The 24,466-nt window shown below is 47.0% G+C and overlaps 1 protein-coding gene across 1 annotated transcript in view; it reads right to left on the reverse strand.

The window, feature by feature from the left end:
- The window catches only part of IPO9 (importin 9), a 51,945-nt gene extending 35,521 nt beyond the window's left edge, over nucleotides 1-16,424 (reverse strand). Inside the window, exons 1-4 of the mRNA XM_056110632.1 lie at nucleotides 16,222-16,424; nucleotides 1,988-2,049; nucleotides 1,524-1,610; nucleotides 54-255 (exon numbers count right to left, since the gene is read on the reverse strand). Coding sequence (XP_055966607.1) covers nucleotides 54-255; nucleotides 1,524-1,610; nucleotides 1,988-2,049; nucleotides 16,222-16,384 — 514 coding nt within the window. The 5' untranslated portion in view covers nucleotides 16,385-16,424. The remainder of the gene's footprint in view (nucleotides 1-53; nucleotides 256-1,523; nucleotides 1,611-1,987; nucleotides 2,050-16,221) is intronic.
- Between the last annotated feature and the right edge of the window lie 8,042 nt (nucleotides 16,425-24,466).

The raw sequence follows: 24,466 nt of genomic DNA on the forward strand, positions 1-24,466 counted from the left end.
TTGGAAGCTTTCTTAAGCTGCAGACACTGACACCGAGGCCAAGGCTTCCATACCTGTGAGGACTCGCATGGCGCCATGGACGGCGTTCAAGTCTCCGCTCACCAACATCTCCATCAGCAGGTTGAAGAGCTGGGGCCAGGCTTCGGGCCAGTCCCAGTGGGCAATGGCCGACACAGCGTAGGCCACACTGGAGCGCACCTTGCTTATGGACTCTCTCAACCCATTAGGCAATAGCTCCCGGATAACGATTTTTGCCTGCAGAGAAGAAAAACCCACCTGCCATTAGACCAAGTTATAAGCCATTGGTGGGGTCCCATCCACTAAGAAAAACAACATGCACAGATCATATGTATCCATCAAAAACTATCTAAATTTGGCAACCATTCAGAACTCATCCATAATCTCTAAATGTGCAATGTCCACTATAGAATATCCATTACAGAAGCCCCTATGCTTGGCCATTTAAATGTCAAGTACAATGAGATTTAAAAAATTACAATTCCTCAGTTATAGTAGCTAAACTGCAAGTTCTCAAAACTCCATACGTGGCTGGTAGTTAGAATACTAAACAGAATGTCCCAAAGGGCAGCACTGCTTGAGACTAATGCCTCAAAATTTCCAGTGGACACAAAATAACTGCACAACACTAAGGAAAAACATGATGTCCTTTAAAGTTAACAACTGAACTTATATACTTGTTTTCAATATTCTGAAATGTTTTTATTTAAAATTAATGTCATTTCCCCATTTCTGTTAAGGTTGTATTCATTTATTCATTCATTCATTCAATGGTTTTGGGCCACACCCAACAACGTTTGGGGCTTACTCTTGGCTCTGTGCTTAGAGATGATTCTTGATGGTACAGAGGGGCCCATATACAATGCCAGGCATAGAACAGGGCCTGGACATGTGCAAGGCAGGAGCTTTAACCCTTGTACTCTATCTCCAGCTCCTAAACATTATTATTGTTTGATTTGGTCACATTTGGTGATGCTGGGGGCTTCCCACTTGCTCTGTTCTCAGAGATCACTCTTGGAGGCACTCCAGAAGCCGCATGAAGTGCTTGGATCAAACACAGGTTGGCTGCATACAGGACAAGTGCTCACCTGCTGTACTCCCCCTAGCCCTAATTTTATTGTTAATAAATTATTTTATTAACAATTGTTTGGTGGTACTAAAATTTAACTGAGGACTTCACAGATGCAAGGCCAAGTGCTCTACTACTGAGTCATATCACTGGCTTTTAATTTTAGATATTAAAAACCCCTGAAGCTTAGGAGTTAAAATGCTTTCCACAATCTTATAGCTAGAAAAAGACAGTACTCCAATCTGATCACAGGTCAGCCTAACATCAGAGCTGTTTCATCCATAGCGTGAGGTTCATGGTGCCTGCTAGCCATCATTTTTCCTATTTAGTTCTCTTTCTTTGAATTCTGTCAGTGCTAATATCGAAAGCCAGTTTCTGGGGAAATAAAAAAGGCCCTCAAATCTCTCTGGGTAGATTAATTTAAATAAGTCCTTACCCTTTCCGTAGTTTCAGGAGGCCTAAACTTCTCTGACTGGGCACACCAGTGAGTCTCCACATATTGCTTCAAAATGACTGACGCCAGCTGTGAAGAGAGAAAGTTAACAGCATAGTTCAGAGACTTTCTTCACAACTAAAACTGGGCACGTGGGTCTGAGGCTCATTTTCAGTACAAAATTCCAGATGATTAACACTGATTTTTGGGTCACATCAGTGATGCTCAGGGCTTACTCCTCACTCTGCATTCAGGGCTCATACCTGGAGGGCTCAGGGACCGTATGGGATTCCAGGGATGAAATCTGGGATGGCTGTGTGCAAGGCAAGCGCCCTACCTGCTCTATTACTCCCTCCTGGAAATTCCGTGTTATTTATAAATTGACCTCATTCTTTCTCTTTCTCATAAGAACGTTTCATCACCAAGTATAGGAACATTTCTTTCAGGGCCAATCAGTGTGGACTCACCTGACGAATTGCCAGTGCCCCCTGGGGATCTACAGTCAGCTCTGCTAGGTGAACACCAAATTCTGAAACAGAAAATTCTATTGTGAGTCTTAAACACACAGGAAAGAAAGAGCAAATGACTGCAATTTTAACCCTGATGTCAACAAGATTCCAGGAAAAAAAACATGATCCACTGCTTCTATAAGTAACGAACCACTGAGACGATTCTCCTAAGCAAGACACAGATCGACATGCAGGGTATGGACAGTCCCACATCACAGCACTGCACAGCACCCCCCGGCCAGCTTCTCTGCCAAAATGGCAAGGTCTTCCTCTTAATCAGTGAATGCAGCATCTAGTGCATCACGGGAATTATATCTAGCTCAGAAGTTCCCAAACTCATTTCACTGTGAAAAGTCAAGTCACTCAGTAGCTCTGCGCAATATTCCTTCTCAGAGCTAACAGAAAGCACCCCTTCAAAGACTCGAGGTCATCACTGCTCCTCTGGACCTAAGGGGGTCATATTACCCACCAGGGGAAACAATGCCCTAATCCAAAAGGAAAATTGAAAGAGAAAATATTAGGACTTGAGCAGATATACCAGTGCAAGTTAGAGAAGATTAGGTCTAAGAAAATCCACCTGGCTTAAGAGGCTGAATCCTAAAAATAAGGGGTATAAGTGAACAGTTTCCAATGAACAAAGTAAGCATTAATCCTGAACTGTGCAATGGAAAGCTACGTACCACTCTTACCCCTCCAATCAGAGTTTAGCCCCTAAATGAAATTCCTACCAAAACCCCAATATTTCTGTATAAATAGGAAAAACCATCCTCAAATGAACAGAGTCTTCAGGAAGACCTTGAATAGCGGAAACGCCTTGAACAACAAAACATGAGGACTCCAAGTTCCCGATGCCAAAACTTACTACAGGACCCAGGGTGAGAGGACAGCAAGTTAAGGCACATGCCATGCATGCTGCAGACCCAGGTTCAATCCCAGACACCATCCACCATATGTGGTCCCCTGATCCTGCCACCAGACCCCTGGGCACAGAGTCAGGGGTAAACCCTAAGCACTGGGGCTGGAGTGATAGCACAGCGGGTAGGGTGTTTGCCTTGCACACAGCCGACCCGGGTTCAATTCCCAGCATCCCATATGGTTCCCTGAGCATCGCCAGGAGTAATTTCTGAGTGCAGAGCCAGGAGTAACCCCTGTGCATTGCAGGGTGTGACCCAAAAAGCAAAACAAAAAACAAAAACAAAAAACCCTAAGCACTGTCATAAGTGGACTAAAGCCTAAAAGCATTTTTTTTTAAGTGGTCAAAAGATAAGAGCATGTGCACTGCTAACTGTGGCCAAATTTTCCTCCAGTTGGACTAAATCACTTTGCATTCCCACCAGTAGTATTTGGAGCATTTCTCCACAATCTTACCCAAAAAAATGCAGTAACATACTTTAGAATTTCTGCCAGTCTGATGAGAAACAGTATTTCAATGTAACTTTTTATTTCTCTGATCAATTACTTTAAGTTCTTTTTCTGTCTAAATGTCTCTTGGTGGTGGTGGCACCAGGAATGTCCACATCTCTCCCCCATTTTTCTAGTGGGGTTCTGGTTCTTTGTTTCTCAATTTCTAAGAGTCATTTTATACATTAAAGACATTATTCTTTTGCTGTGATATATGCTATAAAAAAACGTCTCCTGCTCTGTCAGCTCTCTTGATTTTTTATATACTGTTTTTGTCATGCAAATTAGGGGATGTTTTACATAGTTAAATGTATCTAATCTTTCATTGCCTCTGGATTTTGAGTCACAGTTTAAAAAGTCTTTCTTTGGGCCGGACAGGCAGCTCAGAGGGTTGAGCACAAGCTTTACATGTGAAGGGTCCAGGACTGAATGTATCCAAAGTGAGCCCCAGGGACCACTGGTGTGGCCCAAAACCTAAGAAAGAAGATGGAGCCAGAGAGATAGTGCATGCAGCACTTAAGGCACCTGCCTTGCGTGCACTGACCCTTCATCCCATACGCCCCCCACCTCCCAGCACTACCAGGAGTGATTCCTGAGAGCAGAGCCAGGAGTGGCACAGAGCAGAGCCAGGAGTGGCACTGTAGCACTGTCCTCCCATTGTTCATCAATTTGCTCAAGCGGGCCCAGTAATGTCTCCTTGTGAGACTTGTTGTTACTGTGTTTGGCATATTGAATAAGTAACGGGGAGCTTGCCAGGCTTTGCCGTGTGGGTGAGATACTCTCGGTAGCTTGCCGGGCTCTCTGAGAGGGGCGGAGGAATCGAGCCCAGCTCGGCTGGGCTGGATGCATGTAAGGGAAACACCCTACTGCTGTGCTATGAGCCAGGAGTAAGCCCTGAGTAATGCTGGGTGTCAGAAACACAGACAGACAGACAGACAGAAACACATACACACTCTCATTAAGAAAAATGAAACATTGTTCATGTATTCCTCCCTGCTTTGTGCTGCTGTTGATACAGTGACCCCAGGCAGTGCCAGGCCTGGCTGTGGACCTTGGCAGCTGCACAGCCCACTGCTTGCCTGGGCCATGGTGTTGCTGAGACGTACCCTCCTTGCATTTTGGTGCTGGCACTCAGGGGTGCACTCTTAGCTGAGGCACATCAAAAAGCTGCACACCCCCCTTTACAGCTGCGGTGTTCTCAGGGACTGTCACCTTTTCATTTTGAGGGATGGCGGTGGGGTGTGTCTTGGCAGAACACCTGGCTGTGGGGCAACCAACATTTAGTCTGTCGCAGGAGGGATCTGAGAGCCGGGCTGCCAGGGCTGGGGACGTGGAGACCCCAGGGACTCCGCCTCATCACCACTCACTCTGCAGCAGCATTCTTCCTCTCAGCCCTAGTTTTATGTTTAAATATTGAAGTTCCTAACCCAGCTGGAGCGTTCTTTTTTTGGGGGTGGGGGACCACATCAAGAGGTACTTAAGAGATCATCATGCCTGGCATTGCTCGGGTACTGTGCCAACATTCAAATAGGGTCACCATAGCATGCAGGCAGGTGCTTTCATCTTTATACTATCTCCAGCTCTCTAGCACTTAGTTTCTTATTTTTTACTTTTTAATTGAATCACTGTGAGATACACAATTACAAAGTTGCTCATGATTGGATTTTACCCATACAATTGTTTCAACACCCATCCCTTCACTGGTGTACATTTCCTACCACCAATGAACCCAGTTTCCCATCCGCCCCACCCATCAGCCTGCCTCTATGGCAGACACTTGCCCGCCCGCCCTCCCTCCCTCCCTCCCTCCCTCCCTTTGTATCTCTGGCATTACGGTTTTTGCAACACAGGCACTGAAACGTTATTATGCTGATCCCATTGCCTACTTTCAGCACTCAGTTCTCGTTCAGAGTGGTTATTTCCAATTATCATTGCCATAGTGTTCCGTTCTCTGTTCTAATTGCCCTTCCCGGCCAGGGCAAGTTTTCAACCTGGATCAGTCCTCTTGGCCCTTGTTTCTATCGTCCTTAGGTATCTGTCTCACACTGTGTTTTTAAATATCCTACAAGTGAGTGAAATTATTCTATATCTGTCCTTCTCACGTATGTCACCAGCACGATATTTTCCATGTCCATTCATTTATAAGCAGATTTCATGTCTTCATTTTTTTTTCCTGACAGCTGTGTAGTATTCCATTGTGTAGATGTACCATAGTTTCTTTACTTACTCATCTGCTCTTGGGCAGCTCTTGGGCACTTGGATTGTTTCCAGATGCTGGCTATTGTGAATAGTGCTGCAATGAACATAGAAGAGCAGAGGGCTTTTCCTGCATTGTGTTTTTGGACGCCTAGGGTATATTCCCAGGAGTGGTATTGCTGGGTCATATAGAAGGCTCAATTTCTAGTTTTTCGAGGAATGCCCATAATGTTTTCCCAAAAGGCTGGACCATTTGGCATTCCAACCTGCAATGAATCAGAGTCTTTTTCTTCCTGCATCTGTGCCAACACTGGTAGTTCTTTTTCCTTTTTGATGTCTGGCTTAACTTCAAAGGCTAGCTATCTTTTCAAGCACCTTTGTTAAGTCCGTTTTGACTCTGTGATTTAAGACACCGCCTTTCTCCACCCTACATTTCAGTTGGTAGTGATGCTGTCTGTCTCTAAGCCACAGGTCTACTGGATCACGAAGCCAAGCTGGGCTCATTAGAGAGGCTCCGTAACTGCTTGCTAGACCGCATCCTTCCTCCTCGCTCTCCTTTTGCACTGTCTCTGGGGTGATTTTCGAGCACACCTGCTTTTCTAAGGCCTTTGGGATCAGCTTTCCTACCTCATCTTTAATGTTATACTTTTCCTCAAAAATCTCTGGAACTGTTGGCAATTTCTTCTACAGAAATACTGTACATTGTTTTGCTATTGTCATTCCTAACTATTTTTTGTTGCTATCATAAATGCTTCTAAATCATCATTCTATCCCCTAACCTTTAATTATTCGTGTATGTAAAGGTTACTGACTTTTCTATTTTGTCACATTTCAGTGAATTCTTAGTTTCTTTTTTTTTTGGTTGGGGGAGGGGAGGAGGCAGGGCAGGGGAACAGAGAGGTCAGGCCACATCCAGCAATGCTCAGGGGCTCATACACAGTGCTAGGGATCTGAAGCAGGACAATGGAGCTGCATGCAAACCTTCCCTCCTGTACTAGCTCTCCAGCCCTGGATTCTTAGGGTTTTTTTTTTTCCTTTTTGGGTCATACCCAGCAATGCTCAGGGGTTACTCCTGGCTCTGCATTCAGGAATTACTCCTGGCGGTGCTCAGGGGACCATATGGGATGCTGGAAATCAAACCTGGGTCAGCCGTGTGCAAGGCAAACGCCCTACCCGCTGTGCTATCGTTCCAACCCCTGGATTCTTAGATTCTTATCTTATTATCCATATTTTCGTATTTTCAGCTCGTTTATTTTTTAGACATTCCTGTATCACCCAGCTTTAAGCTATGAAAGGAAAAATTCTGCATTCTACCACAAAAGAAGTCACATTCTTTCTAAAGCATTCACAGTAATCACAAGCAAATGCTCAAACTCTGAAGAACTATCTCTTCTGAAGAAGATTCTGAAACCCAGTCTAATCATTATTTTGGCTAGTTCAGACGAACACTATAAAATGCACTAACAGAACAAAGGGTAGGTGTCTAAAATCCACACAACTGGAAGCCGCCTTTCAGAGCTGAGTAAGACACAGACAAGTCAGAGACACCTCAGGATTTCCAGATCCCAGTGTTCAAGCAGTGCTCCAAGGGGCTGGGAGACAGTTCAGGGCTCAAGTGTGCCTGCATATGGGCAACTCCGGCTCTATCCCTGGCACTGCATATGCTCTCCCTCCTCTTCAAAATAAACTACTCCAAAATACACAGGTGAAATCCAGTTACAGAAGAAAGAAAGGGTACTTGCAAGGGTACCTCTACTTTGTTTAAATTCTTATACTATAATGGATATTGTTCTTTTATTTTCTTTCCACTGGCGATGCTCAGTGGACCATATGGGGATGAGATCAAACCCAGGTTGGCAGCCTGCAAAGCAAGCACCTTGCCCACTGTACTATCTCTCCAATAACAAAAACTATATTTATGGCTCCAAATATGCACAGAATGTCATTTGGCCTCCCAAGACATGGGGGATCAGTTTTGGCATATCTTATAGGCTATCCATCAGAATGATCTATAGGCTTATTTATAAATGACATGGGCCACAAAATATTTTCTTTAAGGCACTGTTTCAACAGTTTCTGCATCAATATGATGACAAACTGCAATGAGATCAAGATGAACATTATAATCATTGAAAAAGATACCAAGGAATAAAATAGATTTTTGACAAAGATTGAAACTTGAATTGAGATGAAGGTTTTAACAAATCTGAACTCATTACCTCACCAAAGAAAGATCCAGTTAAGAGTTGGAGAGAAATCCTGAGAATCCCTGAAGAGAAAATGAACTTTATACACTGGTACCATTGAGTCATTATGACACCAAGGCCAGGCAAAATCTACATAGTGGTGTTTGGGAGTGCTTTGTACCAGTCTGAGAGCTTCAAACCTACTCTTCTTAGAGAAAAGCTTACTGAATACATCTTTTTTTTTTTCATTTTGTACAGCAGACGGTAGTATAGTGGCTACAATCACAATAGCTGGAAAAGTATTGATGATAAACTGTCCTTAACTTAATCATAAACATATCAAAGACAATACCCTAATTTCCACCTTGCTTCCTACCTTTGCGAGACTGTAAGGGATATGAAAGATGTAAGCAGAAGACTAACATCTGGAGTTGCCCATAAACCTAAGTTGACCAGAGAACCTGAACCTGTAACAAGCACAGATTTTCTCTGAAAGTTCACTTCGTCCACAAAGAAGCTCAGAAACTTGAGTGACATGAACCTCTGCTCAAAAGTCTTAATGGGGGGAGGGGGGAGAGAAGCCTCAAAGACTATCACTGTCATTAACAAACAGTCTCAAAAAGTTTCAAACAGAATTGATGAAAGATAGATTTCCTTCTCTGAGGGCTTCTGAAGTTCAAGAACAGTGACCACATTATCAGCCCTGGTTTGGAAAGCCCCCAAATTCAAAGATATAAACCTCATTTGGACTAGGTTACAGGGGCATGTAACAGGAAACCAATTATTTTATCTGTGAAGACCATATGTCCATTAGAAATAAAGGGCATCAATCAAAATAGAAGCAACGAAACTTTCCAGCTACTTGGCGCTGGGGATGATGAGATTCACGGCAGAGCACCTACCTCACATGCTCAATGACTTAGATTTGCTCCCTTGCAGAGTCCTGCCGCAAACTACTTGAAAAATTATTAACAAGCAGTAACAAAGGAGAGTACAATGCAACGGTGAATTCTGCTATACAACCAAAGCATGGGAAGGACAAGTCATACTTTGACTTGTTTGGGGCCATACAAAGCAGTGCTGGGGGCTCTTCCCAGCGTAGTCAATGAGGAATCCTAAGGGACCAAATTCAGGGTCTCTGCATGCAGAGCATGTGCTCCAGCCCTCTGAGCCATCTCCAACTTTATTTTTTTGGTTTTTGGGCCACACCTGGCAGTCCTTGGGGCTTACTCCTGTCTCAATGTTCAGGGATCACTTCTGGCGGTCTCAGGGAACCACACAGGATGCTGGAGATCAAACTCAGGTCAGCCTCATCCCGCTGTGCTATCACTTTGGCCCCTCTGATTCATTTTACGTATTTATTTTATGTACGAATATGGCTATTTATTCAGCCATTGATTAGGCTGATTGAATTGGGCATGAACTCCACCTTACTCCCCCCCCCTTTTATAATTTTATTGATTCCACTGTTCTTCCTGCATTAACATATGCCTCAGAGACCTGGGCCCTACGAAAACAGGATGAAAACGCTATTCGGGTCTCTCAAAGAGGAATCGAAAGAGCTATGCTTGGAGTATCACGCTTCACTCAAATGAGAGATAGAATCCGGAGTTCCGATCTCCGTCAATGCTCAAGAATCAGGGACGCTGTCTCATTTGCCAAGGCATCAAAAATCAGATGGGCTGGACACGTAATGAGATTTAGAGATGACCGCTGGACTAGAAGCCATTACTGACTGGATTCCACGGGACGTCAAAAGATCACGTGGATGCCCACCTACGAGATGGTCAGACTTCTTCGTCAAGACCCTAATGATCAGTTTGAGGCTCTTCATGTTCCTAGAATGAATAGATGCCATTGGGCTATGCTAGCACGCAACAGGGATGAATGGAGACATTACTGGCACCCGTTGGAACAAATCTGATGAGTAAGGGGGTATCAAGTGATCAAGTGATTTATTGAATCACCGTGACAGCAGTTACAAAGCTTTCGGGTTTAAGTCTCGGTTCTGATGCATTTTAAATCTGATCACCACAGATGCTTTTATTCACTGCTGACTTATATTAAATGGCAAAAATCTCACTTACAGATATTCACTTAACAGAGATAATATGGTATTTTTGGAAGGAATACTAAGTATATTTGCAAGGACTAAAGTACCTTCACTTAGTATGTTTTGGGGGAGCTCCCCTTCTGCTTACTGATATCTTTAACATTATTTCTGCTTTTTATTTTATTTTGGTGGTGCTCAGGGGATACTTCTGTGGGACCAGGTGGTGGTGTGGGCTGGACAGGGGCTCTGGCATTCTGGACACTAGCCCTTTAAGCTATCTCCCTGGCTCCATTAACATAATGTCTTTAGGAAGCACTACATTCAGTAGTGTGATCATTTAGTTTTGTATTATTAAGAGAGGGGAAATTATAATAGAAACACAGAGTTACTTTATATTGTCTTGCACGAGAAAGGTCCAATTCATAATAAACTAAAATTCCATCTAAAAGAGGACATTCCTGAGGAGGCTGTAGGTTAACTTTCAAAAGCCACTTTTATTAGGAAATTTAATCTCTTTAACTCAATCCCCCCCCCCCCCCCCCGATGATGCTCAGGGGTTCCTCGTGGCCCTGCACTCAGGAATTACTCTGGGCAGTGCTCAGGGGACCATATGGGATGCTAGGGATCGAACCCGAGTCAGCTGTGTGTAAGGCAAGTGCCCTACCCACTGTATGATCCCTCCGGACCCTCTCTAGCTCAATTTTCTACGGTGAAATAATGATAAAGCTCATTCTATTAACGTGGGTTTCCACTAACTGAGGTTCTTGATCCTACCTATGGCTTCCTCTGATTTCTTTCCTATGACTCCTTTCCTCTGTCCTTAGCGCATCCTCTGTGACTTCAGGCTTTTTGTCCATGCCTCATTATCCTTGCTCCCCACTCTCTGCCTCCAGTCCACCGGACAAACACACCTCACTGACACTTGGCTGGAGAGGCAGTTGGAGGAGAGCATGAGGATAAAGGGTGAGTCCAGAGTACCTTCTGCAGTGTCAAGGGGATGCAGGCACAGGACCTGATACTTCGTGGCAGTGAGGGAAATGAGTGACAGGAAGAACTGTGAGCGGGGACCATGTGAGCGAGCTAGGGGAGGGGATTCTGAGCAGAGTTCTGGAAAAGGCCCCCCATTTTCTATGGGGGGGGGGTGATAAGCACTACAAAATCACAGATGAAAGGGGAAAAGAAAACTCCACAACTGGCCTTTTTCCGAGCGTGGCCGCCTTCCGCTCGGCTCAGTGCCCGCCACATGCCCAGGTGTGCGTCTGGATCCGGGAGGGATTCCCTTCGAGGTGGCTGTGCTTACGCTATACTGTAAGAGAGCCAGAAAAGTGCCCATGAGAACCAGAAAGCAAACTTCCAGCTAGAACGTTCGTCTCTCTCTAGGCATCTAAGATGTGGGAGCTGGCACAGGGATCTGGGCAGGAAGAGCGAGGGACAGATGATTCCACCCCTCCCAAGTTCAATTCAATGGCAGTGGAAGGAAAGGGAAAAAGAAAGTATTTCCTGTGACTTCTCTGCTGGGAGCAAGACAGAAAAGACAAAGTCGAGGCCAAACGCTGGAGGGAAACAAGCATCTTCATTTCTAATAGAGAAAAAGAAACAACTAAAAGAAGAACAGGATCTTCTAATTATGAGGATCTAACTCTAGTTACAGAGGAAAGTCAGCTGTGCTGGCCTGGAAAATTAGAGCTTGTAAATGAAAGCTACTCCTTCCATCATCTGGTGATCTGGGCGATGCTGTTCTTAGAGGAAAAACAGAAAGAAGAAGAAAAAAGGAAAAACCGTCATTCCAAGATGCTTAAAATAAAAAATGTTAAAAACCCACCACACAGGGCTGGAGAGAGTATGGCAGGAATGGTGCTTGCCTTGCAGGCAGCTGACCTGGGTTCAATCCCCAGCATTCCAACGAGTCCTCCAAGCACCACCGGGAGTAATTCCTGAGTGCAGAGCCAGAAGTAAGCCCTGAGCATCACTGGGTGTGGTCTCAGAACAACAACAACAACAACAACAACAACAACAACAAAAACATACAAAAAAACCCCCACCAAAACCCATAAATACACCCAAACTAAAATGCTGGCACAATCAAGTCATGATCTTAACCTACTAAGCCACAGTGGTCAAAGCAGATCAGAGAACCACTGATTTGATATGAAGAGTGCACAGTCTGAGTCCTTTCATTTACTGTTTATAAAACACTTGCCATGGCCCTGCTTATTACATACAAGTGGAATTAGAAGAATGTCCGAAGAGATCAAAACGCTTTTCATTTTTTACTCCACTGAGGTAACACTGGATTCCTACAAGCCTTTGCTGATTAAACTCAAAATCTCAATCATCCTACACCAAATGAAGTTAGCTTCCTAAAGCACACAATTACCTGCTGGAATCTTGTATAGCACAGGAACTTCCAAACATTAAAGTAACATGCTCATCCAGAAGGGAGGGAGTCAGCTGTACCCTCGCCTCTAGTTAATCCTGTTAATTAACGATTCAAAAAGGTGTACTAGGTTTCTGTCCCTCAAATTCCAGGTGACCAGGGAAAACTGAAAGTAAAAGAACTCAAGAAAACCATTCCAGGACACCAGGCTGAGAAACAGCCAACCATGATCTCTCAGGAGTCAATTTGCGGTGACTCGCTCCCACACACACATTTCCTGGCCCCCATACTGGAGGATGTGGGAATTATAGTCAAGTTATTTCTTGGAAAAGAACAGCTGGCAGAGTGAATGCCCAGAATGTACCTTGTGCTCCAGCAACCTATTTTCAAAAATAACCGTTCCCCTATTCCAGAATCTGCAGAAAGCATGCCAAAGCTTCTCACTTGTCCATTTAAAAGGGTGTTAACAATTGACCTGTGCCCTCCAACTTCATTCCCCACCCCTACCGAGCAAATACAGGGCATCACATATGCAAGAAAAGTACCCCCCTGCTAAGCCACATCCCTGATCAAAAATTAAGATTCCTTCACTTCAGCTTTAAGGTCAGGAGTCATCATCTATAAGCCAAGTGGCACGTTGGTCTATTAGAGGAGATCTAACAGGCGATCTTTTTTTTTTTTGGTTTTTGGTTTTTGGGTCTCACCCAGCGATGCACAGGGGTTACTCTTGGTTCTGCACTCAGGAATTACTCCTGACGGTGCTCCGGGGACCATATGGGATGCTGGGAATCAAAACCGGGTTGGCCGCGTGCAAGGCAAACACCCTACCTGCTGTGCTATCACTCCAGTCCCTAACAGGTGATCTTAAAGATCAACGATATAAATGGTTCAAAGATTGAGAGGTTCTGAGGGGAAAGAGGGACCAAAAAAAAAAAAAAAAACCCACACCAGATCTGGTTAACATTTGACTTAGGGTCACATGGAAGCAAAAATGCTTAACAGAACAAATTTTTTTTAGTAACTTTTTAAAATCAACTTTACTTTTATTTTTAAAAAGTGTTCCCTAGGGCGCATATGCTGCCTGTGCCCATGTGTTGCTGCTGAGCACATGTGGTGCCCAAGCACATGCATCGCCACATGTCCCCTCTTGAGATGTGCACTTTCATATGGAACTCTGGGATGTGTACTGGGGCTCCCTCTCCACTCTGGAGAAGCCCGCGTTCTCATTTGAGCCTGTTATCTCTCTCTTCCCCCTTCCTCAAAACTTCCACAATAAAACCTGTTTCAATTCAGGGAAAAATAAAAATATTTCCTAGGACCAGAGAATGTAGTTTCTTCTACTAGAAAAAATAAAAAATGTGAAAAAACTTAAAGGGGTACATAATTACTTCGTTCATTTGATCCAAAGTATTTGTCCCTACATTTGCAAGAAGCTTCTGGACCGGCCTCCAGGGAAATCTAGGAGCGAAGTCCTGCTGGTGCTCTAAGGTAGAGAGGTGGTTAAATCCCCAGGAGCCAATGCTACATTGCTGTATTTCCAGGTTAAAGAGGGTAACAACTCCTGGAGAAGTCATATTAAGACAACAACTGGGGCTGGAGCGATAGCACAGCGGGGTAGGGCATTTGCCTTGCACATGGCCGACCCGGGTTCAAGTCCCAGCATCCCATATGGTCCCCCGAGCACTTCCAGGAGTAATTCCTGAGTGCAGATCCAGGAGTAACCCCTATGCATGTTGGGTGTGACCCAAAAAAAGTAAAAAAAAAAAAAAACCCAACATCTAAGATTCAAACTTCATATTTGGGTACTCAGGACCCAAAGGCAAAGACAAAACAAATCAAATACCTTGTTAAAGGATAAAGAAAAAGGAGAGAAGAGAAGCAAGGACACCTGGGGGGGTGGTGGTGGTGGTGAATTATCCTCCTTCAAATAAATATCAGTCATTCAGGGAGTGAACTTTTACGGTTTTTAAATAGACTATTTAAAACACAGGTGGCCTCCAAGAGGTCCAAAGCATCTCATTTATTTCCAGAGCTTTGCTGTCACTCTGGACATCATATCCTGACCTGTATGGGGGACATATGCCTTCCTATTCCAACATGCATGTCTGGTCACCTCCTGGGCGTCTTCCTGAGTCTCACAGCAACTCTCACAGCCTAACAGTCACCAGTAAACTCTGTGTGCGTGTTTCAATGTAATCAAGCAGTGGCCTAGATCCAGTGAAACTTCTGCACTTCTCCTTCGTTTGTGAGTTAAGACACAAAAGGAAAGAGATTAGGAATTCAAGAAAACCTCAAGCAGTTTATACATGATTGTCACTCAAATGTGACCAAGAGTTTTGTCTAGAATAGCGATCGAAGCCCCCGGAAGAATGGTTTGGGAACAACAGGGCAAGAGCCAAAATTCACCTTTCCTAGGCAAATCTGGGGCACCAGGAACATCAGGCGACATCCTGGAAATCAGACCCTCAACTTATACTCCACTGGCAGCAGGACTGGAATGGGCTTCCTTTACCCTCTCAGTCTTCCTCCTCCTACCCAAGAGGGGCAGAGATACTGCCAGAAATATTAACCTAGGAGACTCTATTTCAGAAAAATATACGCCTAGCTCTCAAACAGCTTTCTCCTACAAATAGTTGCTTCTCTTAGAGAGCCTATATGACGTTTTATATAATGACAATTACAACCAGGTCTTCGAAATGGCCCATAGCCTGTCTTATGGTAGAAAATTTATTTGCAGCAGCTCTCTGAAGACAAGCATTACATTTCCAGGATGGGAAGGTGGCCCAAAGCGCTGAAGTACAGGCTTCCATGTGGAGCCTCAGATTTGATCTCTGGCCCCACCTGGCTGGGAGTTCCTAGTAGGGCTCGGCAGGCCTGGGTGTGGCCCCTAAATAAAAATAAATAAAGGTGAAAAAAAATCAAAGGATACTGTAAAGCTAGATTCTCTTTCAATAAAAATATTAAGTCCAGGGCTGAAGCACATGCTCTGCATGTAGGAACCCCAGGTTCAATCCCAAACATGGACCCAAAGATGGCTGGGTGTGGCCCTCCCCGCAAACTAAAAGGGCCAGGAGAACCAATTCAGGGTTTTTCAGCCTGACTGCTATTGCCGACTTGCCCTATTCTCAAAGGAGGGCTTTAAAAGATGGTGGAAACATTTTTTGTTGAGCCTGGAGGGGGGCTGGGGGGGGGTGGTGGTGAGGGTATTCTGAGTATTTGGAGAACTTCCAGGAAGTCTGGCCATCAGGATTGATGGCTCACACACCCGCCAGGAGGATGACCCAATTGTTCTTTGTAGATTTCACTGCACGCTGGGAAGGGCCACTCAGCAGGAAATTGACATCTCGCACCCCTCCCACCCACCCCGCCCCCCGCCCCTTTCTCCATCACCTTAAAGCACAGACTGGGGGGGGGGGATGGGGGGCCCACACGATGGCTCAGAGACAAAAGATGATCTGTTCCCCCCACCCCAAGAGAACTGCACCGAGCTCTATGCAGTGAAGCGCAAAATCATTTGGAAAATGCATGGGGGAGATGCGGTGAGGAAGACGCGGCCCCCTGTGCCATCGACGTGCTTTCCCGGGAAAAAGCATGGGGGAAAAAAAAGGGAAAGCCGACCGGGCGGAGGTTTCTAACTCGGCGGCAGGAACTTCTTTGATGGCATCTTCCAGGCGAGCCCGGCCGCCTCCTCACGGCCCTGCCCTCTCGCTCGCTCTCTCCCCCTCCCAGCGGCCTCCCTCGCCCCAACCCAGGACCACCCAGCTGGCCGGCCGGGCCCCCCGCCCCTCCCTCGAGCCGGCCCCGCCGCCGTCCGCGCGCCCCCCGCGGGCGGCCCCGCGCCCAGCTCCCTCCCGCGCGGGCCCCGGCGCCCCCGGCCAGCGGCCCCGGAGAGCGCGGACCCGTCCGCGGCGGCCAGCGGGCGGGGACTCCCGGCCGGCCCCGGTCCGAGCCACCCGCGTGACGGTCCCGCCGCACTCACCCTCGGTCACCTCGAGCACCTTGATCTGCTCCTCGGCCGCCGCCCGCACCTCCTGCACCGGGGACAGGATCCCGGTGAGCGTATCCACCAGCGCCTCCTTCAGCCCTTGTGCCACCGGCCCCGGCAGCCCCGAGGCCGCGCCAGCCGCCGCCGCCGCCGCCATCTTCCCTCCCTCCAGCCCGCCAGCCCCGCGGCCGGGACCCGCCACTGAGTGACGGCGCCCGCGCGCGGCCAATCCGCGAAGCCGCGCCTGCGCACCCGCGCCGGGCGGGAGCGAGAAAGGGGCGGGAACGGGGGTGGGGTGGGGGGCAGGGCCTCCGGAGACAGCGCCCCCTGCCGCACGAACGAGGACGGCGCCTTTCCCACCAGACTCGCTTGGGATTGGGGCGGGGGGGGAGGGGGGTGCTCTGGGAGGCTGGAGGGGGGCTTTCCTAGGGCCGAGCTGCAAGTGGGCAACACCCACTTGGGATACTGGCCGCGCTGCACGAGAGCACATTCAAAGATCCTTCAGATATCAGACCTTTTATTAGGGACGGTGGGACGGGAATGGAGGCGGGCGGGGGGCGTTAAGGAGTTTGGGCTGGGAAGAGCTCAGGGATTCCTTCTGTGGGGGTTCGGGAATCACAGGTGAGCCAGCTGCAAGCGCCCTACCCACTCTCCAGCCTCAAGCACTCCATCTCAAAGCAACTTAAGCAACTTCTTTTTTTTCCTCATGCAACGGGGAAGAAGGGGACTTTTATTTTTTCACCTTTGTAATTCAAAGGGATAAAAAAAAAAAAAAACAATGAGACCAGGCAGTGAGGAGAAACCACCTTCCAAAGGCCTCGCTAGTCCCTTGGGTATCCGGGAGAGGCAACAAAACCTCGCGAAGTGTAGGGGTTACCAGGAGAACAGCTGGTCCTTGAATTTTTATTTCGACAACTATTTGAGAACAAATCCTACTGACTGAGAACGTCTAACAAAATTGTTTTTCCAGAAAAATCCTGGCTGGAAGTAGAGAAACAGGAGTAGTTAATACAGATATACCAGGACTGGTTCAAGAGATAGAAACATTCCTCAGTGTAGGAGCAAGTGCACAGGATGACCAGGAAGGGTGACAATGCAGGCCGAGGTGGCAGGAGGGATGGAATGTGTTGTTGGTGTCAGAAATGTTACTGCAAAGAGGAATAGCCATTCCTTAGCTATTCCAGTTAAGTGCCTTTCAATAGTTTCTAGGATTCACAAGGTGCAAAATAAATCCACTAGTAAGTCTTTTTGATTTTTGTATGAGGGCACTCCCAGCAATGCTCAGAGCTTACTCCTGGCTCTGTGCTCAGGGAACATTCCTGGTAGGCTTGTGGTGCTGGGCATCAGACCCAGGTTAAGCTGCATATAAGGCAAGCGCCCTTCCCGCTGTCCTGTTGCTCAGACCCCAAAATCCATTAGTGATTTTAAGTTCCATTCTCATGCAACAGCTGTCATATCTGAGGATTCATTCCAGAAGCACGATTCCTCTGATGGGGCTGGAGAGATAGTACAGCACAAGGGACATTAGCCTTGCACAAGGGCTGCCCAGGTTCAATTCTCAGTACATCATAAGGCCCCTATCACCTTCCAGGAGTGATCCCTGAGCATAGCCAGCTGTGGTCACAGAACAAATAGCAGAGTTCATTCACTTATTTGGGGAACTCTAACCCCATGTCACACCTCCCACATTAGAAGGGAGAGACAATGTTGCTTAGCCAGTTTCTTAGGGAAAAGATTGTGTCTCAGACCTGGCAGTTCCACAGAAGGAAAAGTAGGACTTCTTTTGGGGGGCATGCAGAGACATGCCTGTTAGTGCTCTGAGCTTCCTCCTGACTCAGGAATCACTCCTAGAGGGACTTGAGGCCCATACTGGGTGCCAGGAATTGAAGCTGGGTCAGCTTCATGCAAAGCAAGTGCCTTAACCCCTGGGAGTATTTTTCTGGCCTCCAAGAGTATGATCTCTTGTTTTTTTCTTTTTCTTTCAGTGTTCAGGAGAAGCTTAACTCCATAAAAGTTGCTTCCTTTTCATGGTGTGTGTGTGTGTGTGTGTGTGTGTGTGTGTGTGTGACATCTGGTCGTGCTCAAGGATTATTTCTCAGTCTGCACCCAGGGATCATTCCTGACAGGCTAAGGGGACCACATGGGATGCCAGCGATCAAACCCAGGTTTGCCACATGCAAGGCAAATGCCCTACTATCACTCCACCCCCTAGTTGCTTCCTTTTTAAAAAGAAAATCAGTTAATTCACCTTTACCTCAAGAAGCAAATTTAGGTAGTTCACAGGATGGTGTATTTTCAAATGCTGTGGCAGTGAACGGGAGAACCTGAGAGCCCAGCTTTCTGGACTGGACCTCACAAGCTTCTCACCAAAAACATGATGAATGTCCAGAGTGTCAAAATGTCCTTCTCCCAGCCAGTGGGCCAAGACTTCAGCTTAGGATCTGAAGCAGCGACACTGGCAGGGAGGTAGATCCTACCACTGGGTTGGGTTTTAGGGGCTTTTACCTCTGGATGAGGTAAGGAGCTGCCAACAGGCTCACATCCCTGAACAAGGAATGGGCCACAAAATAAATGGAGCCAGAAACCAGAGAGTAGCTAGAGAGAACCAGTGACAATACAGGAAATAACTTTATTGAAACGCAAATGGCATTGAACAGATGAATCTTGCTGGGGGGAGACATGCCGATGGACAGTGGATCCAGATTGGGGGGCCTCTTGTGGGGAGCAAGGGAGGGCTCTTCAGCTGGTCCAGGCATGAATTTAATTTCCAACCAATTTTTTATTTTTATTGAAGATAAATTACTGAGGGGACAGCCCAGCTCTTCATGATTGTTACCGCAACTATATACAAGTTTGCTTTCCAGATTCAGCTTTTCTTACTCTATGTTAGATTCAAAGAAGGAAGAGTCAAATAAGAGAACACACACACACACAAACACACACACACACACACACACACACACACAGACACACACATTCATCGTGGGGTGTGCCTAGTAAAAAGTGTTCCCAAATTTCCTGCCCACCTTCCACCCCAAGGATGGTCATGCATCTCAGAAAAATTCTATCACATAAACAGGGTGGCTGAAATAGGATTCGGTGGGGAGAGGGGAAGAATCTAGAAGGAATAAAAATTCAATTTTTAAAAAGGTTCTTCTATTCAAATAAACAAAAAAGTGGGAAAGTTTCGCTGCACAGCAATGGGCCAGAGATGGGCTGGGAATTACTGGGGGTTCTTGATCATATTCCTCTCTCTTTCTAGTGTCTCATTAGCCAAGGAGGTCTCACAGATGCTACAGGACCCCAGTCAGCCCTCTGGGAACTGAGGGGCAATGCTAGTGCAGTGACTCACATGTGCCTTCCTTGGCCTTGGCCTTCCTCCAGAGCTTCCCATCTTGAGCCTGAGGCCTCATACCAGCTGGTTTGTCCATTTCCTCCAGGTCCTCCTCATGGGGGAAATGGACGAACCAGAAACAAACCACTTGTCAGCAGGACTTCCTTCACCGCTCCATCAGCTAGAGAGTGAGCTTGGAAAACTGCAAAGTGGCAACCAGGTTTGCTTAAGGATTTCATGTGCTTTGTTGTGGCCAAGTCACTAAGCCCCATGATCTAGGGTGGGAAAACCAGGAGGTAAGGATTTGGTGGTGTCCACCATGGAATTTTCTCCTGGGAGCTGAGCTGAGGGCAAAAGCTGGGCCCCACATTAGCTGCTGGGGGAGGAAGATCCTGACCAGGCTTGCAAGCCCTGCAGGGCCCTTTGGAACTTAGGGAAAAGGGAGAAATTGGGAGAACAAGTTGGCATGGAAACACAAATTGAATTTTTTTTTTCATACTTTTCTCACCCTGTTACATAATGAGAAAAAGGCTCAGCGTAGACAAAAATAATCCAGCCGAAGAGCAGCCGGGGAGAGACCTCCAACTGCTTTTCTTTGTGAAAGCCTCTCAGCTTGCAGCCCGATGGCTCTGAGCCGAGAGGGTTCGCTGAGTTCTGTGAGGAAGCGAAGCTGCCCCCTCACCCAAGGACTCGGGTCTTTCCACATGAAATTAAAGGAGAGGGGAGCCAGAGGGAAGCCTGGGAATGGTCTGAGATGAATGCTAAAATGTCTGACATCTCATCTAGAATTGTTTGTGGCCTACAGCCCCTCACAGAGGGGGCTCAGATACCTGTCTTGCCCTTCAAATCACCAACAGTGTTTCAGTAAAATGGTCAAGAGCTCTGTGAGAACCTGGACTCTGGGGCCCTACCCGTACTTTCTGACTTAGGAGGTCTGGAAAAGGGCCTGGGAACTTTTCTTCTTTTTTCTCTTTTGCGCTATCAGGGATTCAAGCCCAGGTCTCACCTGTATAAAGCCTGTGCTCTCAACACTAAGCCACAGCCTTAGACCCTGGAGCTTCATTTTAATAAGTTCCCAGATGCCACTGATCTACAATATGTAACTACTGCTTTAAGAAATCGACCAAAAGGACCAGAGAGATAGCACAGTGAGAAGGGCATTTGCCTTACATGTGGCCACACAAGTTCCATCCTCAGTACCCCATATGGTCATACAAGCCTTGCTGGGAGTGATTTCTGAGGAGTAAACACTGAACGCTGCCAGGCATAGCCCAAAAATCAAAACAAAACAAAGAAAAACAAAAGAAATGGACCAAGAGGGGCTGGAGAGAACTCAGGAGGTAAGACACCTGTATTACATGCTACCAACCCTGACTGGGATCCCTGGTACTACATATGGTCTTCCCAAGCATTGTCAGGAGTGACCACTGAGCACAGCCAGGAGAAAGGCCTGGGTAATGCCAGTTCTGGCCCTCAGACAAAGAAAAAAAGAGAGGACCCAAGAAACCAAGTCAGTTTCATGTACTTTAATGCCCTCTGTCATGAAAAGTTCTCCACAGTATTATTTTTAAGCAAAGTGATTGATGGGGTACAGGCTTTGCATGCAGGAGCTCTCGGTTCCATACCAAACATGGTCCCTGGAGCACCACTGGGAGAAATCCTTGAGCACTGAGCTGGGAGAAACCCCAAAACAAGTTGCCCAAAAATTAGCCAAGAAGGTAAGAAGGTGATAACATAGACCAGTGAGCAGGATGTTTGCCTTGCAATAGTCTGACCCAGGTTTGATCCCTGGCATCCCATATTATCCCAAGCCCCGCCAGGAGTCATCCCTAAGCATAGTCCAGGAGTAAGACCTGAGCACTGCAGCCCCAAGCCATATACACATATGTATGTGTGAAACATTAAACTAGGAGAATCCAGTATACATAAACTTTTTTTAAAATCTATTTTGTGGTGTCAGGTCTTGAACCCAGAGCCTGACACATGCAAGGGAAGTGCTAAAGTACATCCCTGACCCTTCAATTTTATTTTGTTGTATTGGTCTCCCTGCTTTGGGCGCCTTACTTTGAGACATTATCATTTTCACTGTATGTCCATCTTTCCCAAGGTCGTGGCTGGCAGTGCTGGCTTTCAAGGCGAGGCTGGAAAGACATGCACTTGTGGATTCTTGACAGTGGGGAGAACCAAGATGCTGATTCCATCTATCCCTTAGCAGGCTGATTTAGGAATCATGCATACCTAAGCCTCTTTGGTTATAAAGGGCAGCACTTTTTTAGGTCTTTTGGGAACATGGTGTTCTACGACCATTTTTATCCTTAATCTCTGAACCAGATCTACCTAGTGAGTGGTTCTTAACTACAAGGGTGTACCAGCATTCCATGAATATATCCATGCCTGTTAGGAAACTCTGCAAAAGTGCATCTCAGCCTATCACTGGGGTTTCCTTATAAAGTCAACTTAATGTCTTCAGTTTAGCCTCGGAATAAAGCAAGAAAAAGAAGCACGCCAAGGAGCTAGACCTGATGATCTCAATTCCTTTACACGGGAACTCTGTGTTCAGCGTGACATTACGACAAGAGTGATTTCTCCTCCCAAACTCCTTGTCAGAAAGCACCTTAAAGGCATCTGTCACTCTCTGCTCAGCCCTGCTTTGTCAAACCAAGTCCCACTTCCCACTTCCAGCTGGGCAAATCTGACTCACGTGAGCACCATGCCAGGTGGAGAGGGAGGTCTGAGAGAAACAGCAGGCATGCACTGCTGTCTCCCGACTCTCCTGGCCTATGGCAGGGAATCGCTGTCTCTCAAATCACGTAATAGTGGGATTCTTGTCTTGGCAAGTCAGGAGTGAAGAGATGATGAAATTAGGCACAGCTGGAGTCTAACGGAGCAGGAGAAACAGAAGGTAAGAAAGAAAACCCCCGTTATCTTAAGACCGTAAGGATATGGAGAGATTGGTTAAAAAGCTGGTAGTAACCAACTTAAGCCTAGTTACCAAGAAGGACTCACTCTCCCTGGTCATTGTTTATCACATTTTCCTTCCTTGTCAGCCTCTAGTTTCCCAGGCCTGAGATGACACAAAGACAGAGAGAAGCACCGGAGAGCTGCCACAATGCATAGATGTCTTAAAAAATAGTCAGTGACGCCTCAGAAGATAAAACAAACAAACAAAAAAGCAAATGGCTCTTATGAGAAGAGCAAGGGTGAACACACACACACACACACACACACACACGCACACACGCACACACGCAAGCACATGCAGATGCACACATACACACCCATGTCAGGTCCCATATTAGGTTCCAATGACCTAGTATTCTTTCTTTTTTTTTTTAAGTGCCTAGACAGGGATTGAGAAACAGATCAACCAGACAGAACACTGGTCTTCTCCACCCAGAAATGAGAGGGACGTGATGAGAAGTCTCTCCCGGAAAGGCAGCGCCCCCCCCCACTGGTTGATGTTGGGAGTTGATCCATGTCACCTGGGAGCCAGCTTTGGTGAGGAGTTGGGGTGGGGATGGGGGTGCTGGAGAGAAGGAACGAGCACAGATTCCAGTCTGACATAGGCTGGAGTCTTCTGATGGAGTCTGCAGGTTGAGGATGTGACTGTGGGACCCAGGGTTGACGTTTTGGGAGAGATCCCAGAGGCGTCAACCAGGAAGTGTGTGTGCCATGGAAGAGCAGGCGATGATGTTGCTCTTGCCATTACTTCCGGGGCAGTGAGAGGGCGCTCAGGTGTTCTGCTGGGATGAGCATCCCGAGAGGTCATAGCACCATGAGGATGCTCAGTCTTCTGCAGTGGCCATGAAGCCAGAATTCCGTGATGAGATGACTGATCCCCACAGTGAGGGGCCCAAGGGAGCAACTGTAAACAGGGTCCCAGACTCCAGCGGGAAAGCCGAGGCTATGATGCCCCCTCCTTAGATGAGAAGGAGAAGAGCCCCCAGACACCTGGGCTGAGGCAGCAGTCAAGAAGAGAGGGTGGCGGGTCCCAGGAACAGAGATGAAAATGTGTGACGTGCCTCCGAAACCAAGCTACTAAGGATTCCAATCCCATTCCCAGTGGTACCCAGGGTATCCTAGAGACAAGAATCCCTTCCGGGATCAGAGGCAGATGGAACGGAGGAAGGGTTCTCCCCTCCCTTTTTACTTGAGGAGCCAGTGACACTCATGACCCAAGGCACTGGCTGGGCAGCACCAGAAAAGAGTTAAGGGCTCAACCACCTGATTAAGATGGCATGACAAATCTGAGCCTTGTCACGGGACTGGAGCTAAGGACTCAGAGGCCTGAGTCCAGAGGTCCCACATCCATGTTGAAACAGCCAGCTCGGGGCCTCCTCCTGCACCGCTGGGACCATAAGGCAGTGATTTCAGCACCATCCTGGGAAACACAGCCACTTTCCACCCGCATTGCATATTTGACCGCTGAGTTGGTGAGGGAATCTTCACAGCTCACGGAAATAGCAGCAATAGCAAGAAATGTCTCCAGCCTTGAGGACCCTGTTACCCCCGAGAGCTAGCAGTGAGTACACAGATGCTTTTAGGGAGCGATCCAGACCACCTCTTGGACTTAAGTATTCCGATGTGCAAAGTTGGATGAATGGCTCCTTAGCTGTGGAGCAGTAGGCTGATTCAGGCGAATGCGCCAATTAATGCAGATCAGGTGGTTCCCTAGATATGTGGGGAGCAGAGGCTCATCTCTGATCTGTGGAGCCCTGGAAATAAAGCCTGACCCAGCAGCCTGACCTGGACCTGGCTCTACAGGGGACTTCAGAAATGGCAGGAATCAGGTTTCCCCACTGAGGCTGAACATTGTCCTTCACTTTCCATCTGTGCTGGCCCAAGATGGTTTTTCCCCAGGTACTGATCATCCAATGAGAGGCTTCCCTCCAGCTGTTGCCTATG

Source organism: Sorex fumeus, unplaced genomic scaffold (genome assembly GCF_029834395.1).
Source record: "Sorex fumeus unplaced genomic scaffold, SorFum_2.1 ptg000010l, whole genome shotgun sequence".
NCBI lineage: Eukaryota > Metazoa > Chordata > Mammalia > Eulipotyphla > Soricidae > Sorex > Sorex fumeus.